This window comes from Dunckerocampus dactyliophorus, chromosome 16 (genome assembly GCF_027744805.1).
Source record: "Dunckerocampus dactyliophorus isolate RoL2022-P2 chromosome 16, RoL_Ddac_1.1, whole genome shotgun sequence".
NCBI lineage: Eukaryota > Metazoa > Chordata > Actinopteri > Syngnathiformes > Syngnathidae > Dunckerocampus > Dunckerocampus dactyliophorus.
In genome coordinates, this window is record NC_072834.1 from 24,456,369 (window position 1) to 24,476,378 (window position 20,010).

Consider the following 20,010-nt stretch of genomic DNA (forward strand, 5'->3'; position numbering starts at 1 on the left):
ACATCTTCTAAAACGTCTTCATCATGGATAAAGAAGGAAAGACAGAAAGGAAGTGCTGAAGAAGTCATTTATGTAGCAGATGCTAACATTTCATGGATCACGTGTAGTACAATAATGATAAACGATCTGCGCTGGAGCAAAAAAAAAAGCCAAGCAGCTCTCAAGCGTGAGCACTGGAAATGTGGTAAAAGTGTTTGCGGAGCTAATGGTGCAAGCATGACAGATGCTGGTGTTCAACTTGACTGTGTGTCTGATGATGATGATGATGCCTCCTGGAGCGTGGCAGAGCAATATGCAGCAGAAATATAAAGACAATCCACGCAGCTGCCAATTCTTTAAGTACAAAGTCCATTGTGTGCATTGCAGTTAAACCTGCCTGTCACTGCAATTACTCAAAGTGGGAGAGCTTTAAAAGGGAGTTTGACCCACTTCTCTGCCACACTTTCACGCCTTCTTATAGTCTGAAATACACTGACAAAAGAGAATTACCCTACACACACACACACACACACACACACACACACCATTTCATTTTCTTCCACTTATTTGCCAGCCTGGCAGCTTCCATGTTCACAGAACAATTGGTGAGATTCTACCTGGATCGACAACAATATCACAAACACACGGGTGTACCCCGATGACATCACCGTTGGTCGGCTTAAAGCTTGATGTGTGCTGCTGGTGATGATTCATATAGCAGCATATGTATCATACCGTCATGGAAAACATGATTGGAGCACCCTTGTTTCTTCACTTTATCGATCCGTTTTAAAAGTAAAGGTACATTTGTTTGGACAAATACAGTATAATGATGAGAACAGATACAGCTCATAATAAGAGCTGATTTCTAGCAACTTCTTCATGATAAGTTCTTACATGAATAGCCATAGCATTGTACTGCCAAAACATGGAACTCTTATCAGCTATTTTTGTTGTCATTGTTAGATTTGTCAGGGCAGCACGGTGGCCTAGTGGGTAGCATTTTGGCCACACAGTCATGAGATAGAGGAGATCAGGGTTCGAATCTCCAATGTTCTAATTTTATCCATGACCGTATTCACATTTCATGTTTGCATTGGAGCCAAGTGGCCTAGTCACTCACTCCATCCAGCAGATGGCGCTGTGTATACACTACATTTACACAGTAGTCCCTTTACAGCAGCTTTTTCCAGAATATATTCACCAATAAATGATGCTGTTTCATGGTTGAATACAACCCATTATTAGTCCAAATATGCAGATTAAGTATTTGCTTTCCCTAAATGAAGCATTATCAAGCATAAAAAAGTCTAAATGAGGTAAAACACAAATATAAGGCATTCAGAAGATGCATTCAAAGACGTTGTGATATGTAGAATTGTACACTGGCCACTAGGTGTCAGTAATGTTACTGTCATATGACATGGATAGAGTATAGATGAGACATGAGACATGGATAGAGTATAGATGACACATGGATAGAGTATAGTTGAGACATGAGACATGGATAGAGTATAGATGAGACATGGATAGAGTATAGATGAGACATGAGACATGGATAGAGTATAAAAGAGACATGAGACATGGATAGAGTATAGATGAGACATGAGACATGGATAGAGTATTGATGAGACATGGATAGCGTATAGATGAGACATGGATAGAGTATAGGTGAGACATGAGACATGGATAGAGTATTGATGAGACATGGATAGAGTATAGATGAGACATGGATAGAGTATAGATGAGACATGAGACATGGATAAAGTATTGATGAGACATGGATAGAGTATAGATGACACATGAGACATGGATAGAGTATAGATGAGACATGGATAGAGTATAGATGAGACATGGATAGAGTATAGTTGAGACATGAGACATGGCTAGAGTATAGATGAGACATGGATAGAGTATAGATGAGACATGGAGAGAGTATAGATGAGACATGAAACATGGAGAGAGTATAGATGAGACATGAAACATGGATAGAGTATAGTTGAGACATGAGACATGGATAGAGTATTGATGAGACATGGATAGAGTATAGATGAGACGTGAGACATGGATAGAGTATAGTTGAGACATGAGACATGGATAGAGTATAGATGAGACATGGATAGAGTATAGATGAGACATGAGACATGGATAGAGTATAGATGAGACATGAGACATGGATAGAGTATAGATGAGACATGGATAGAGTATAGATGAGACATGAGACATGGATAGAGTATAGATGAGACATGGATAGAGTATAGATGAGACATGAGACATGGATAGAGTATTGATGAGACATGGATAGAGTATTGATGAGACATGGATAGAGTATAGATGAGACATGGATAGAGTATAGTTGAGACATGAGACATGGATAGAGTATTGATGAGACATGGATAGAGTATAGATGAGACATGGATAGAGTATAGATGAGACATGAGACATGGATAAAGTATTGATGAAACATGGATAGAGTATAGATGACACATGAGACATGGATAGAGTATAGATGAGACATGGATAGAGTATAGTTGAGACATGAGACATGGCTAGAGTATAGATGAGACATGGATAGAGTATAGATGAGACATGGAGAGAGTATAGATGAGACATGAGACATGGATAGAGTATAGTTGAGACATGAGACATGGATAGAGTATTGATGAGACATGGATAGAGTATAGATGAGACATGAGACATGGATAGAGTATAGTTGAGACATGAGACATGGATAGAGTATAGATGAGACATGGATAGAGTATAGATGAGACATGAGACATGGATAGAGTATAGTTGAGACATGAGACATGGATAGAGTATTGATGAGACATGGATAGAGTATAGATGAGACATGAGACATGGATAGAGTATTGATGAGACATGGATAGAGTATAGATGAGACATGGATAGAGTATAGATGGGACATGAGACATGGATAGAGTATAGATGAGACATGAGACATGGATAGAGTATAGTTGAGACATGAGACATGGATAGAGTATAGATGAGACATGAGACATGGCTAGAGTATAGATGAGACATGGATAGAGTATAGATGAGACATGGATAGAGTATAGATGAGACATGGATAGAGTATAGATGAGACATGAGACATGGATAGAGTATAGATGAGACATGGATAGAGTATAGATGAGACATGAGACATGGATAGAGTATAGATGAGACATGGATAGAGTATAGATGAGACATGGATAGAGTATAGATGAGACATGAGACATGGATAGAGTATTGATGAGACATGGATAGAGTATAGATGAGACATGGATAGAGTATAGATGAGACATGAGACATGGATAGAGTATAGATGACACATGAGACATGGATAGAGTATAGATGAGACATGGATAGAGTATAGTTGAGACATGAGACATGGCTAGAGTATAGATGAGACATGGATAGAGTATAGATGAGACATGGAGAGAGTATAGATGAGACATGAGACATGGATAGAGTATAGTTGAGACATGAGACATGGATAGAGTATAGATGAGACATGGATAGAGTATAGATGAGACATGAGACATGGATAGAGTATAGATGAGACATGGATAGAGTATAGATGAGACATGGATAGAGTATTGATGAGACAGGGATAGAGTATAGATGAGACATGGATAGAGTATAGATGAGACATGAGACATGGATAGAGTATAGTTGAGACATGAGACATGGATAGAGTATTGATGAGACATGGATAGAGTATAGATGAGACATGAGACATGGATAGAGTATTGATGAGACATGGATAGAATATAGATGAGACATGAGACATGGATAGAGTATAGATGGGACATGAGACATGGATAGAGTATAGATGGGACATGAGACATGGATAGAGTATAGATGAGACATGAGACATGGATAGAGTATTGATGAGACATGGATAGAGTATAGATGAGACATGAGACATGGATAGAGTATTGATGAGACATGGATAGAGTATAGATGGGACATGAGACATGGATAGAGTATAGATGAGACATGGATAGAGTATAGATGGGACATGAGACATGGATAGAGTATAGATGAGACATGAGACATGGATAGAGTATAGTTGAGACATGAGACATGGATAGAGTATAGATGAGACATGGATAGAGTATAGATGAGACATGGATAGAGTATAGATGAGACATGGATAGAGTATAGATGAGACATGAGACATGGATAGAGTATAGATGAGACATGGATAGAGTATAGATGAGACATGAGACATGGATAGAGTATAGATGAGACATAGATAGAGTACAGATGAGACATGGATAGAGTATAGATGAGACATGAGACATGGATAGAGTATAGATGAGACATGGATAGAGGACATGGATAGAGTATAGATGAGACATGGATAGAGTATAGATGAGACATAGATAGAGGACATGGCTAGAGTATAGATGAGACATGGATAGAGTATAGATGAGACATGGATAGAGTATAGATGAGACATGGATAGAGGACATGGATAGAGTATAGATGAGACATGGATAGAGTATAGATGAGACATAGATAGAGGACATGGCTAGAGTATAGATGAGACATGGATAGAGTATAGATGAGACATGGATAGAGTATAGATGAGACATGAGACATGGATAGAGTATAGATGAGACATGGATAGAGGACATGGATAGAGTATAGATGAGACATGGATAGAGTATAGATGAGACATGGATAGAGTATAGATGAGACATGAGACATGGATAGAGTATAGATGAGACATGGATAGAGTATAGATGAGACATGAGACATGGATAGAGTATAGATGAGCTGGACAAAGGGGAGAGAGAACATGTAGAAGAGCGAGCGAGAAGTGCTCCCACCTCCTTGTATCGCTCCAACTCCTGAAGGTAGGTGCGCTGGTAGAAGAGGCTCTGCAGACGTTCTTGGGTGTAGTTGTGGCAAAGGTCGTCAAAAGTTGCGCCACAATCACGCTTAACCAGCCTGGGGTTTTGAAAGCCCGGCGTGTCCACGATGAGCAGAGAGCACAAGGGAAGTTGGCTTGATTTCAAGGCCCTGAAGCAAAGAGAGAAAACAAACATTATTATTATTGCAATACTTTATGTTTTATTGATAACGTTCACTTCATCACCCCAAGCTTTAACCTTCCTTCTCTCCATTGCATCCCAGCCTTGCCTCAACTTTAGCCACATTTTCTTTTCAAAGTCTTAGATAAGCCTCATTCTCTTTCATCCACTAATCACTCAAATCCCAACCCCGCTCTCAAAATACCATCATCACACCACACGCAATATTACTACTCAATCAACCCACCATTCATCAATTATCCAACTAGTTTGGTCTTTGATTCATCATTTCTTCCTGTAAAAATGTACATATCCTCTCATTTCAGCCTCTCAGTTGTCAATATTTTGGAATGTCCTTCGTCATCCATGAAAGCAGTCACTATTTTTGCTGTTTTTATTTGATGGCACACTCAAAAAACATAGAAAACAACAGCAAAAATGGAAGAAAAGAACAGTCATTTTACAAGAATAATCAAAATATTAAAAGCATAAACTTAGAATATTCACAAAAAAGTGGTACTCCTTCAAGGAAAAAAGTCCTCATTTTCCATCAATGAAGTCATGACATTATGAGGAAAAAGTATATTTTACAAGCATAACGTTGGAATATCAAAGTTGTGATATGAGTTGTGTTTTCTCCGGGTACTCCGGCTTCCTCCCACATTCCAAAAACTTGCATGTTAGGTTAATTGGTGACTCTAAATTGTCCATAGGTATGAATGTGAGTGAGAATGATTGTTTGTCTATATGTGCCCTGCGATTGGCTGGCGACCAGTCCAGGGTGTACCCCGCCTGTCGCCTGAAGTCAGCTGGGATGGGCTCCAGCATGCCCCCGCGACCCTAATGAGGATGAAGCGGTATAGAAAATGGATGGATGGATGGATGATATGAGTTGTAAAATGAGTTTGGGAAAAGTTGCATAACGAGATTGAAATTAACATATTTTGGGATGAAGTCAGAATATTACGACAAAAAAAGAAGACAATTGAAAAAAGAATAATGAACATGGAAAAATGCTTTTTTTAAAAGTGCAATGCAAGTGCAAAAAGTTATATATTCATAATACACTTATCACCGAAAACACAACAGTTCAGATGGAGGCTGTATATACATACATACAGTACATATACACACACACATACAGTATATACTGTACATACATACAGTACATATACACACACATACAGTATATACTGTATATATATACAGTACATATACACACACACATACAGTATATACTGTACATACATACAGTACATATACACACACACATACAGTATATACTGTACATACATACAGTACATATACACACACATACAGTATATACTGTATATATATACAGTACATATACACACACACATACAGTATATACTGTACATACATACAGTACATATACACACACACATACAGTATATACTGTATATATATACAGTACATATACACACACACATACAGTATATACTGTACATACATACAGTACATATACACACACATACAGTATACATACTGTACACATACAGTATAAATACTGTACATACAAACAGTATATATACTGTACACATACAGTATACATACTGTACATAAATACAGTATACATACTGTACACACACACACACAGTATACATACTGTACACACATACAGTGTACATACTGTACATACATACAGTATACATACTGTACACATACAGTATACATACTGTACATACATACAGTATACATACTGTACACATACAGTATGTATACTGTACATACATACAGTATACATACTGTACACATACAGTATGTATACTGTACACATACAGTATACATACTGTACATCCATATCAATGGGGCCTGCATCCTGTCATTCTTCAGTGTGCAGCCACCAGGGGTGTATTATATTTTATATTTATAATATTTTCTTTTTTAGATGTTATATTTATATTACATTTACTTAGACATTTACTTCTTTATTTTTCTTGATAGAATACAACTTTTTTCTTTTAATATTTTCACTTTACTTTCATAAAGTGACAAGATCTTTTTCCCATTTCTGCTGCTTTTTTTTTTTCAAGTATTTCAACTTTCTTCATGTAAGTTTTCTTTTTGTAGTTATGGCTTTATTCCCATAATATTTTGACTTTATTCTTTAGATTACTTTTTTTCTCTTACTAAATGGCTTTATTCTTGTACAATTACTGTTTTTTTTTATTTTTTATGTTGTTATTTTACGTTTTCTTGTACAATTATACAGTATGTTTCCATAGGCCAATTGACAGCCCCTGGCTGTGCCCTTTGGACACCCCCAGCCTAACGGATTACTCTATGAATGATAAGAGCAACAAAGTTCAGATGAATGGACAAAGAACAGCGAGGTCAGTTGCAGCTCTACACGTTAGTACAGTCAATGGAGGAGAACTACGAACCGGTTTATTAAAGAAACGATGAGGGTGAAGAGTTCAGAGTACAAGCCAGACGCCATGGCCTCTAAACACTCCGTGGCTGAAGCTTTGGATCCTGCAAAGCAGCCACAGGTGGAAAGAAAGAAGAGAGAAAGGTGCACATCATCAATCAGCTTGATCCAATGAGCTGAATTCTATGAAGAAAGGCATTTTCAGCAGTGGGTGCTGCGTACATTTGCATGGAAATTCATGGATAATAGCATCATATTTGAGCATATCAAGGACTTGGATTGTTTCTGAAATGATCTGGATGTACTTGAGGCCTCGGGTGCTCCTGAACGGTTGCAGCGAAAGAAAGCGTGTGTGCTCGTGTCAATCGCCACCTGTTAAGTTGATCTAATTGACTGCGCCATCTCGTACAAGGGTTACTTTTATCATACCCGGGGGATGTTTGCAAGCGTGCTAACGCAGGTCAAGCAGGAGGGGGTTGGGGGAGGCACAGGACAGGTGAAACAGAGGTCATTTGCGAGCCTCCTCGTGTCCTTCAAAGTGTCATGGCGGTCACATGTGAGAAATCAATGCGAGGCAATTATGATTTCAAGGACAATGAAGAGAGGATCCAAAATTGCCCGTCGTCACATAAGAGTCTGTCAATAGGCATTGTTCAGCTGCGGTATTCATTACCAAGATAAGCTACACTTGCAATTTCCCCCAGGTAAGGAACAGAGACATGTGCTGCTGTGGAAACAAGAATGAGTGTGACAAAAAAAGGATGGCGGTGGGGTACCTGCGTCTGCTGTGCCACTTTCCTCCCAAGCCTGGCGGATGCTGCTGGATCTGGGCAGGGTGCCCTTGGCCTGGTGCTTGAAGATGGAGGAGGAGAGCTCTTCCAGGGTGCAGCCTAGCAGGTAGGCTGCCTTCTGGGCCCACTCGTGACGTGCAAATTGTTTCCTGCCAGCTGAGAAGCGTGCATGAAGACCTTCATTAGCCCTGACGCCAACAACCCCTTTCTTTGCACATGGCTGGCCTCGTGCATGTGTGATCATTCTGTCTCTGGCACCATGGAGGATGTCTCCAGTGTCTGTTGAGGAGGAGGCTGACACAGCTGGCCAGCTTTGAAATGCACAAAAAGCTTGTACAGTAATCCCTCCTTATCAGCATCAATCGCTTGCAGACCCGACCGTGATAAGTCCATTTCCACAAAGTACAAATATAAATCAAATATTTTTGTACTTAGAGCATAGAAAACCTGTTGAAATGCTTTTTTAAACATTAGAGACCTCTAGCCATGCAATAACACCCCTGTGGTCACCTTTACACTCCTATTACCCAATGTAGTAGACCTAATAAGAGAATATGAGACATATATGACATACAGCAGTGGTCCCAAACCTTTTTTGACCCACGGACCGGCTTGTGTTCCCACAAATCACCCGCGGACCAGGGGGGAGTTTGTAAATTATAGCGATCTAATTTACCTTATTTATGATGTATTGTGTAAAACTAAGACAGGAACAACATCACATTAAAAGCAGTAAATGAATGCAGACCCACCATCCACCAGTACCAGCCTGGAGTTTATTTTCCAGAGAGATGATTACATGGCTGTTTGACGTGTGTGGTAAAAGCATGAATTCACTTGAGACAAATGTGCACATTAGCAGTCAATAAGTCATCCAAACGTACCTTTATGCATTCCCACATAGTATCAGCATTTGACACCACATATGAGGTGAAAGAAAAATGTTAAAAATACAGTATAGTAGTCTATCTGTGCGGCATGAGACAAAGACAGCACACGCACGATTATGCGTTCAGGGACCGTCGAACAACGTGGGACGGGTCGCGGCTTGCAACAAAAAACATATAAATGCCAAAACTATGGGATTTGTAACTGTATATTATTTTTAAAAAAAGAATAATGACCCTTACTTCCGAAATTGCATTTACATCACATTATAGTTGTAGATATTTACAAATGTATTTTTTTTTATTTACCATTGCACCTAAAAGCTTCCCGCTGATCTGTAATTAGTTGATTTTATGAATGGTCTTTTTAAATTTCATTTAAAAATTGCTGAGAAAGGTGCTCACCTTTAAGTATTTTCATTGAAATTCATGACATTATTGTGGCAGATCAAAATACTGATATAACAAACAAAAGTGGCTTTAGAAAGCCTTTTCATTTTCATATCACGTTATCTTTATCAGTGGTGATGTCAGAGCATTGTTGAAATGGAAACATCTTTCACATGCTCCTTCATTTTCACGCCTCCTCACCGCTCCTCGCCTTGTCCTCCCAGCTGCAAAGGCAGCCTATCAGCCGATGCGAAACGAGCCAATTTAATGCCTTAATTTGAGATCCCTACTTTAATTTCGGTAAACAATACATAACATATGCATATTTTCTTTACTAATAATAGGCTGTATTCAACCACCAAACCGCCATGATTTATTAGTAGATTTAGTAATAGACAAGCCGTAATAGAGTGAAGCTGTGAAACTGGAAGAGCAAAGTGTGGAAGGATGACTGTGTGCTGAGAAAAGACATAAATATAGATATATGATATCGAACCCATGTCATTTCTTTGGGTGTGGCCACGTTGCACTGCAGTGATGTCAGTATTGTTCAGATGTAAGAGATTTCATTGCATTCTGGAAGGCCGGATGAAAAGTAGGAAAGTAAGCTTGCCAGGTCCGAGCTCAAAGCGTTCTCGTTGAAAGTAACGTTGATGTGTCGTACGCCAACAAATTCTTCTCCTTCTAAGGTGCGCTCGTTCACCTGACATTTCATACACGTTTCCTGGTAGGTACAGAACTGCTGACATCAGGGTTGTCAGGCAAGCAGAATAACCTCTCAGTGCAACTCCTAACATCACAGCAAAACAAAGGGTGGCCCCCCTGCCGTTTGGATATTTACACTCAACAAAAACATCAACACTTTCCAGCTGAACTCACAGCACTTTTTCCATGGGCACAAAAGGCAGGTTTTTGTTTCCCAAATATTGTTGTGAATATGATGTGTGTGAGTGTGGTGCTCGTGAGCACTCATATCATATCTACATTTATATTTCAAAATCAGCATTTCTGCCCTGTTATGTGAAGAAGTAGAAAAGTGATGGTGATATCTGAGCAAACACGACTTTTAATGGACTGTGAACTGGCATCTTCTAAGACTGAGCAGACAGACTGGGAGTCCCCACCGTGCACAGTAGTGATGTATGACGCTAGGAACTTCTCATCCAGCCGGCGGATCCCCTGCGGGGCCGCTAATAAGCAGGAGGCTTGGACAGACTTTTCTGTAAATCCTAAATGCTCCAGATTTGCATTGATGCACCAATTCTTTTTCATTTGCTTTAATACCAAGGTGGAGAAATTTAACTTGGCAGAATTACTAAATATCGTTGAGTAAAAATGAAGCACTGGAGTATGAATTATTACAGCAATGCACTGTAGTTTTTTCACTTCATTTCATCATTCTCCCTCAAATCAGTTTCAACAGACTTAAGAGATCATTGCTGCCCCCTTGTGCTACAATGCTGAATTGCACATACACTGTTAGGAGTTTGTTTTTCAGAGAGATTTTTTGTTCCTTCTTCATCCAGTTAAAGTGGCCTTGAATCACAAAATTGCGCTCTACTTGAAAAAAAAAATGTACCTTTAGTTGCCCCTGCAGCTCCCAGGTGGTAGATGGCCCCCAGGACAAGCCAAAAGGCTCTCTGTTCATCATTACTGACCCCAAGGACCTTCATGGCTGCTTGCAGCTTGGAAAACTGCTGGGAAGCCCGCTGCTTGTCCTCCACCTGGTGGACATCACATTCCATTTGTCTTTGTGCTTTATTGGTATGCATCCATCATGTAAGAGTGGTGGAGTATAGAATACTGTACAGGTATACTGTATGTACAGGTACACTACACTAGTGAATACAAACAGCCTTATTCATGAAATCATGTTCCATTTAACTACTGCTACATTTTACATCAATATCAGAAGCAGTCCACGATTAATCTGAATTTAGTAATCAGTCAGGAACTCAACCAGAGTTCTTCAAGCTGCAGCCCGGGGGCCATCAGTGTGGGGCACATTCTAAAACTGCAATTTAACACACACAAAAAAAAAAACCTGCAGTCATTTTACAGGAATAAAGTCAAAATGTAAAAAAATAAAATAAAAAATTGTCATTTTATCAGCATGAAGATGAAATATTAGAAAATACTTTATTTATTTTAATATTATGACAAACAAAATAAAGTTGTAATTTTTGTAACTATCAGGTTGGAGAAAAAGTGATAATATTATGTGAATAAGGTCTAAATATTATGGGAATAATTAGTCTTTATATTATGAGAATACATTTTACAAGAAGACAACTGAAACAGTTGGAAAAAAACAGCTTAGTTTTACGAGAATAAAGGCAAAATATTACGAGAAAAAAGGCACATTCTAATGAGAAAAAAATAGCTGTTTTAGCAGAATAAACTCATGTCATTTTCATAGCACAGAAAAAATGATTTATTTTTTTTTTAAGTTGTAACAAACAAACAAAACAAAATAAATTTGTAATTTTTGGAAAACTAGATTTATGGGAATAAAGTCAGAATACAATTTTAAAAGATTATTTAGGAAAAAAAGTTGGAATATTTGGAAAATAAAAAAAGAAAAACTGCAGAAATGGGGGGAAAAAGAGCAAAGAGTGAAGTTGATATTAATGCTTTTCACCTACCGTACATGATGAAATATATTTAAGTTGTTATATCATATCTACATGTGTTGCTTTACTAAATACCAAAGTGGCAAAGTTGGATCCTTTCATTTTTCACCACGTGGTCCTCACTGGAGGGAAAACGTTTGGACACCCGTGGGTTAGGGCCTGGATGTAGCAAATCAACAAGATGCAAACAAACAGCTAGTGCTTTGGTACCCAAAAAAAATGTCCATGGGTGTTTTCCAAATGTGTTGTTTTACGTAAAACACAAACATAATAGCTCCTCTTTCATGCATGACTAAGGACTTCAACAATTACTCATACCTGAGAGGCTGCAATCAGAGGATATTTACTTTTTGAAATGAAAAAAAGGAGGAATGGAAGAGTCGCTGATGAACTGGCGAATGGGGGACTTGTTGCAGTATTTACCTTGGTCGGTGGCATGATCCCAAATACGTTGTTTTCAGCAAAGTGGTTGAGGTGAAGCTCCGTTCTGATGAAGAAACACAAAGTTTCGCTCTTTTCACACGCATGGATTACACTCACCAGCCGCTTGAACATGTAATGAGATCCAACACAACAGGTATATGAAAAGTACTTTTGTGGTGAAGATGACGACGGACATGTTCGTGAATGCAGTTGTACATGAATACCAGTCACCAGCATGATCATCTTGGTAAAGGCAGACATTTGGATACACGTACCTCATTACCATATTTGCCCGCATATACAGTACTTTTGCATTTTTTGTCCTGCAACTTATTGTCATGTGCGACTTTGTATGTACTTTATTGATCCCACAGCGGGGAAATTTACTTGTTACAGCAGCAAGCAAGCAAGACAAGTAAAGAGAACAGTAAAGTAAAGCACTACAACATGGTTCAGGTGGTGCAGGTGTTGTAGAGCCTTACAGCGGTCGGTATAAAGGACCTGCGGAACCTCTCCTTCTTACACCGTGGGTGTAACAGTCTGCTGCTGAAGGAGCTGCTAAGGGAACCCACAGTGTCATGTAGCGGGTGAGAGGTGTTGTTCATGATGGATGTCAGCTTAGCCAACATCCTTCTCTCCCCCACTTCCTCCACGGAGTCCAGAGGACCGTCCAGGACAGAGCTCGCTCTCCTGATCAGCCTGATCAGATTATACATCAAACTAACATATCATAACATAATTGAACATGCGGTGGTTGTTTATTTTTGGTGACAGGTAATGGCTGCAATAATTCATTGACTTGTGTCTGCGACAAAGTTTGGCACACACAAATTGAATAATACACAACATATCGCATGCTTTTTGCGATGGGATGCTTTCTAATATGCGTCTGCCTTGTCTGTAAGTAATGTGCAACTATAGAGAAATGTGCTATTTTAGACAGCAGTCTTGTTTCATTAGGACACTCATTGTGTCTAGCTTGGACATTGTAGCTGCTGCATCAGCCACTGACTAAACAAATTGACACTTTTGATTTCCACTCTGTTTTCATTCATTGGTGAATACAAAAATGAAGTTTTAGTGTTCAAATCAGGGATGCACAAGATCTTTTTTTTTCTACCGATTCAGATACCAATAACTTTCTACTTCTCAAAACTGGTAACTTTTTTATATAAAAGTAGATTTACGTGTAGTTTGTGCACACCTGGTAAGAGGTAAAGGACTGGAACTAATTAGGATTTGTCCGAATCAAATATCATGACACTATTACTAGTACCACATCACTACCATAAGGAGAACCAGAGTATAGAGGGGGAGGAGCCACCTGCTGTGGCGCAGCAAGGTGCACTGTATTCAGGCACACGCTCCAAGCAGTCGGTGTGACGCCACGGAGGTCTCTGGCAAACCTTTCGCTCTTTTCAAACGCCGCAGCGCTGGCGTTTCAAGTGTGTGTGTGCTCGATGTTTTTTTATCCCCTCATCGCGGCGCATTTTCTCCGAAAGTGAATGTTTGTTTAAAAGTGAGCTCAGGGGAAGTTACGGCAGGCCGTTAACGTCACAGCAGGAGGGAAAAAAGGAGTGCTTGCTTTGTTATCAAATGTATCAGTATGATGTCATAATTCCTTCATATCGGCCACATAATTATGCGTCCAATAATTCTGGTGCACTCCTAGTTAACATACGGCGGTTTGATACATTTCTACACATCAGGATGCACCCAGGTGTCTTGTCACATATTACAAGTGTCTTCTTCCACAACATTTATTAAACAGGTAAGGTTTTATTGCATCCATATGCTTAAACAATGTGACTTATTTCAGCTTGTGTAGCTGTCGTTTGTGTCCTTGTTGGTGTAAACATTGGACCCCCCCTCTGGCTTTATGTGAACTGAATGTTGTTACAAGTGGCGCTATGATGATAGCGTGATCATAAATACGTGTCAATGAGACGTATCGCCCGGTGCAATGTGTTTTTCCCGTGCCGGTATACGTGATGGTGCGGCTAGTGAGTGTATATCAAGATGATAGAGAGACTGTGGTGCAGTGTGCATTCAAAGGGTCTGTCGGTAGTGATCCAGACCTGAGAGAGCTGTCGACTCCAGCCATTAGGTAGTAAAACACATGAAAAGTGGACTCGCCCTCTGGTCTTCTTGTCACCCTCATCTTCTCCAGAAGCATTGTCTGCAAGGCCACAGCGCAAGCGGCGTGACTACAACACACACTAAATATGTGAATAAATAGGGGAAAAATACCTGAATAGAGGCTGAAGTCACCAGGCCTGACTGGTCAAAATCCAAAGAAACAATATGGGAGAAGCGGCTCGCATTCCCATTCATACAGGTGGAAGCATTCCCAAAGGCTTCTAAAAGTGTGTACACCGCCTGCCACTTCTCCACTGCAGACAAATAAGAGTATGGTAAACAACCATGTCCCATTTTTCATTTGTACTCTGCTTCTCTTCCAGCTTACTTGAAAAGGTTTTGTTGGTGCTGCCGGCAATGGTGACAAGATACTGGATGATGTGTTGACAGTTTGTCGTCTTGCCGCTGCCACTTTTGCCCATTAAGACAATGGACTGATCCTGGCGAGTGGTCAGGAGGTTCCGATAGGCAGACTGGGCCATGCTGTAAATATGGGGGGCGCTGTCCTCTCTTCTACAGCCTTTAAACATTTGCATCACCTGCCACGAAATCACAGACGCAGAAATAGAGGAATGTATCGCTGGCTTGTTTGCCAGAGACTATATCAAGAGTATTAAACACACATTCAAACAGGTCCAGATACACAAAATACAGAATCTCGCTGTCCTCTTTATCCACACCAATCATTCGCTTCTCGCTATCTGCTTTATCCGTATCAATTACTCGAATCTTGCTGTCTATTCTATCCATATCAATCATTAATTTTTCGCTGTCCACTCTGTCTGTATAAATCGTTTCTCGCTATCCACTTTATCCACATCAAACTCTCGTTTCTCTCTATCCACTTTATCCATACCTATCACTCATTTCTTGCAATCACTCGTTTCTCGCTATCCACTTTATCCAGATCAATCACTCATTTCTCACTATCCGCTTTATCCGTATCAACCCCCGTTTCTCGCTATCTGCTTTATCCATATCAATCACTCGTTTCTCGCTATCTGCTTTATGTGTATCAATCACTCGTTTCTATCTTCTTTCACTGTATGTCCCAATCGTTCTTCCGTATCACTCACATGGCTTCTTTCCTCTTTCATCTGCCTCTGTGCTATTTAGAGTCACAATGTACAGATTTGGAGTAGCATCATGTGGGATGGTTTAATTTGATTGCAAATGGTCAGTGGATTTCTTGAGCTGATCATCAGTACCGTAAAGAAAGGTGCAGAAAGGTTGATTATAGGTCCAGGTCCGTATTGGACAGCGTCTAGGTCAGGACTAGGCAGTTTGTGAAAATCCTTTTTCTTGGAAATAGAAATAAATATACATAAATATATAAATTGTCTTGTAAAGATAAAAAGATAAAAAGCAGCAAGACCAATGAGTGAATAAGGACACATGAAGCCTTTCTAGTGTTAAATGAAGCCAAACGAGTGTGCCTGGAGCTTGATGGTAAAGGTTTCATGGTCCAACAGCTGCGTACGATGCTTTTGTGGCAGATGGAGCGGTGACTGCCACGAGGACTCTGAAGCAGTGGAAAAGTATTTTAGCTCAAGACCCAAAAATAAAAACATGACTCTCTGACCCCAGGACTCAAACAAATAAAATAGCCAAGAAAGAATGTGCTTGGTTGACCGGCATAAATCATTTTACAAGGACAAAACCTGACCAGTGACTCATTTTCAGTCTAGAGCCTCAGCTGAGGTTTGGGAAACTCTGATATGGTGTAAAATATTGTCAGTGCTGGCTAGCGCTTACCTTCTCAGAGTACATGGAAGGGGCACTAATGGGGTTAATGACCACCATGTTGGTCCCGGTGTAGGTGTGCACCAGGTTGCCGCCGTAGCGCTGCCGTAGTGAGTGCATCACACTGGACTCATTTAAGTACTGGAGAGAGGCCAGGTCCTCCACTCGCTCAAACAATGGAGGATTTGCCTGGAGTTCAAAGGAACAAGAAGTTTCACGCCGTCCTTCCTGACCCATTTTAGAGCCGAGGTGATGATGAATTACCTTCTCCACATCATCTTCATCCACGTCTAATAAAGATCCATCACTCTCCAGGCGGATTTTCACCTTCCCCTCTGGCAGACTGCCCGCTTCGGTCTTCAGGAGAGTTGCTGCAAGACCACAACATTCATTTCTCTTCCGATGACAAACAACCAGAATGCATCGTTTACCTGTCTGCCACTTGTATTTGTCAAATAATCCTTCTAAGTTTCAGTGAGACCACACGGGCACGGCACTTTACTCACCCAAGGAAAATCCATCCTTGTGGACAAGCCATACTTTTTCAGTGTTGTACCAGGCTCGTTCTGCTGCAATGTGCTCTTCTGTCTTGCCCTGCTTAAAAAGTCCACAAACCAGGATGAGTCACATTCATGCAAACCAAATCGCACAGTGAAGACACGCGACATAAACTACAGCAGGACTTTTGTGGGCTCGATAGTAGCGAATATAACATTCAGATACAGTCGTCCCTCCCAATATCGTGATTGGATTATCGCTCCATCATGTTTTTTCAGAAATGAATGAATGAATAAATGAAGGCTGTTTGGTGGTAGACTATGGTCTATTATGAGTCCAAACGTATGGAAACACAAGTGGTATGGAGTATTGTGGTCACCAGGTGGCAGTAATGACACAAAACACTGACACATTAGCTTACATAACATTACCTTAACACTGCATGAAGTCATCAAGTCTGCCATGGCATGTCCCACATCATGGAGTGAAAAAACTCCCCCTCCCATCCCGTGTGGACGTGGAACGTTTTTGGATTCTTATAATAAATTTGAGGCTAACTGGTTAGCTTGCTAGCTTGTTGGCTTGCTTGCAGCATAAGAGTTGCAATGTGGTGTCAACAAAGAAGGTGACTATAATAGGGATGTCCCGACCCGATCTTCAGGATTGGGATCAGCTGCCGATCCGCTGCATTTTGAAGATTGGATAATATCGGCTTCCACTATGAGATCAGGCAGATCCGGTTGCCTCATAACGTTGGTAACGCTTGGCCACACTCCAACACGGTAGGTGCGGTAATGCGCCTCAAAGCCGATTGCCACTCGACTCCCGCCACTCGCAAGAAGAAGAAAAGGCAACAACACCATGCAGACATGTCTGCGGTGTATCGTGGTGAAGTTAGTTTCACGTTGGACGTTGGGCATTCGGCTCCGTAGCTGCACCGGTAGTTCCCCCGCCATGTGCCCGAACTGCTGTATCATGGTGCGGGGAGCTCGCACAGAAAGTGCTGCTCTAAGCGCGGGTTCTTTATACTAGGGACTGTCAATAATTTACTATTGCGTTGTGTTTACTATTGCGAGAATTTGTTAAAAAAATGGATATACTAAATCACACCACAAATTGATCTATAAGCATGTCAAATGATTAGTCCTACACTAAAACTATTTTGCACGCCCATTTTTTTCCAATTTTATCTGTTATTGCATCTTTTATTGGATCAGTGACCTCACTCACAGAGGTTTGTTCCAAAAGCCAAACAGTATTGTTGTGTAATAAAAAAGTACGTTCAGCAATACTTTGCTTGCATTATTTTTAATGCTTTCAGGAGATATTTTCATAACCATATCCAATTCCACAAAAAAAAAAAAACAACAAAAAAAACAAACAAAGGAAAGGATGGGTACCGGAACAGCAAGATGATTACAAAAAAAAAAAAAAAAATCAGATTGGCTCGGAAGACAAAAAATGTGACTCAGGGGTGTTACTGTACAGTCAAACTTGTCTATAGCGGCCACTAGAGGGAGTCTGCAAAAGTGGCCGCTATAGACAGGTGGCCTCTATAGACAGGTTGGCGTCCAGTTTGAATGTTGACCAGTAGAGGAAAAAAAAGAAAAAAAGGGGGAAAAAATAATAATAATAATAATGTTGACCAGTAGAGGGCACTGCGGACTGCGGATAAAAGTTGTACAGCACTACTAGGCTTGTTATTATCATGGTTCATGGTTTTAATCCTGAACATGCATATGAGTCAAACAGTAGCACATCACATAGTACAATTCACAATTTTGCATGTCCAAAAAGGAGTAGGAAGAAGCAAAGCTTATTTAATCCTACCCCTCATCAGTTTCACATCAGTTGCAATACATTTATTCACCTCTTGTTCTTCCAAGTGTACTTTGTAGGTCTACATGACAATGTAGTGCAATCATAGTCAAGGTTTTTACTTACTAAAAGGAAGCTAGAGGCTTAATAATAACTGATAACTGATAAAATACTTCAGTTAAGTACAACCCAACTCAGTTTTGCTCCCGCTGCCGCATGCATGCTAGCATGTTTTTTTTTTTTTTTATTATTGTAGCGTCGCTGGGAGCACGTCCTGTTCCCAGCCTACTTTGCGGTAAAGTTTTGGTGCAAATGCTCTTAAAGTTACATGTTTGACCAGGAAATAGCAAGCTCAAATGTGGAACAACTGACAGTTTGTGTGGATCTTGTGAATGATTGTGACTGAGCTAGGACTCAGTAATTAAAGTCTACACACGACGGCTTCATTGATTGAAAAAACAAACTTTTTTGTGCATGAAGCTTCTACTTGAGTTGGTAATTTGGCTGCTATATGCAGGTCAGATATTGACCAAGGGAGACAAAATGGGTGGCTGCTGGCTGCGTTGGACAGGTGACTGCTATACACAGGGTCTATAACATGTAAATTTGCTGGGGGGGATTTTTCAGTGGCTGCTGTAGGCAGGTGGCCCTTCTATAAAGGTGGCCGCTAAGACAGGTTTGACTGTATTTAGAACTCTAACTGTAACTGTATTTAGAAAGTCTCAAGTCGAGGTTTCCTATGCTCTAACTGTGAAAATATTCACTTTATTAACATTAAATTCACGCGGCCGGGTCTGGAACCAATAAACCGCTATAAAGAAGGGATGACTTTAATTGAAAAATTGGCAGATTAAATGTTTACATTTTTCATTAAAAATGACAAAATACCTGATTTTTATGGCTTACATTTAGTTACGTAAGTGTTACAAAGATATAAATGATGAAAAGATTTTAATATTTTCAAATATTTTTATTATCAGAAATTGTGTGGAACAAGTAGCAGATAAACAATATGAACATAACACAAAACACAAGATGTGCAGGTGGGCAATAAAGCTCAAGGAAAGTCTTTATCAGTCTACCGTCGTCCCTCATTTATGGCGGTTCATTGATTCCAGACTCGATCACGAATGATATTTTTGTAGTTACAGCATAGAAAACTTGTTTATGACCTTCTAAAAACATTTCTTAGCATTATAGCCCCGCAAACATGAACCAACACCCCAACGGTCACCTTTATACTCATATTACCTCATATAGGAGAGCAATTTA

At 40.0% G+C, this 20,010-nt stretch overlaps 1 protein-coding gene across 17 annotated transcripts in view; it reads right to left on the reverse strand.

Annotated features, from left to right (window-relative positions):
- Positions 1 to 20,010, reverse strand: part of LOC129169030 (unconventional myosin-XVIIIa-like) — a 120,380-nt gene that overhangs the window by 72,342 nt on the left and 28,028 nt on the right. For 11 of the 17 annotated variants that reach the window (XM_054754965.1, XM_054754968.1, XM_054754964.1 and 8 more), the window contains 11 exons: positions 16,929 to 17,019; positions 16,687 to 16,793; positions 16,435 to 16,611; positions 15,008 to 15,218; positions 14,791 to 14,933; positions 14,619 to 14,719; positions 12,541 to 12,604; positions 11,064 to 11,208; positions 8,193 to 8,363; positions 7,430 to 7,520; positions 4,821 to 5,013 (listed from right to left, as the gene is read on the reverse strand). In XM_054754965.1, coding sequence (XP_054610940.1) covers positions 4,821 to 5,013; positions 7,430 to 7,520; positions 8,193 to 8,363; positions 11,064 to 11,208; positions 12,541 to 12,604; positions 14,619 to 14,719; positions 14,791 to 14,933; positions 15,008 to 15,218; positions 16,435 to 16,611; positions 16,687 to 16,793; positions 16,929 to 17,019 — 1,494 coding nt within the window. The remainder of the gene's footprint in view (positions 1 to 4,820; positions 5,014 to 7,429; positions 7,521 to 8,192; positions 8,364 to 11,063; positions 11,209 to 12,540; positions 12,605 to 14,618; positions 14,720 to 14,790; positions 14,934 to 15,007; positions 15,219 to 16,434; positions 16,612 to 16,686; positions 16,794 to 16,928; positions 17,020 to 20,010) is intronic. The other 6 variants (XM_054754981.1, XM_054754972.1, XM_054754966.1 and 3 more) reach the window with 1 other exon arrangement.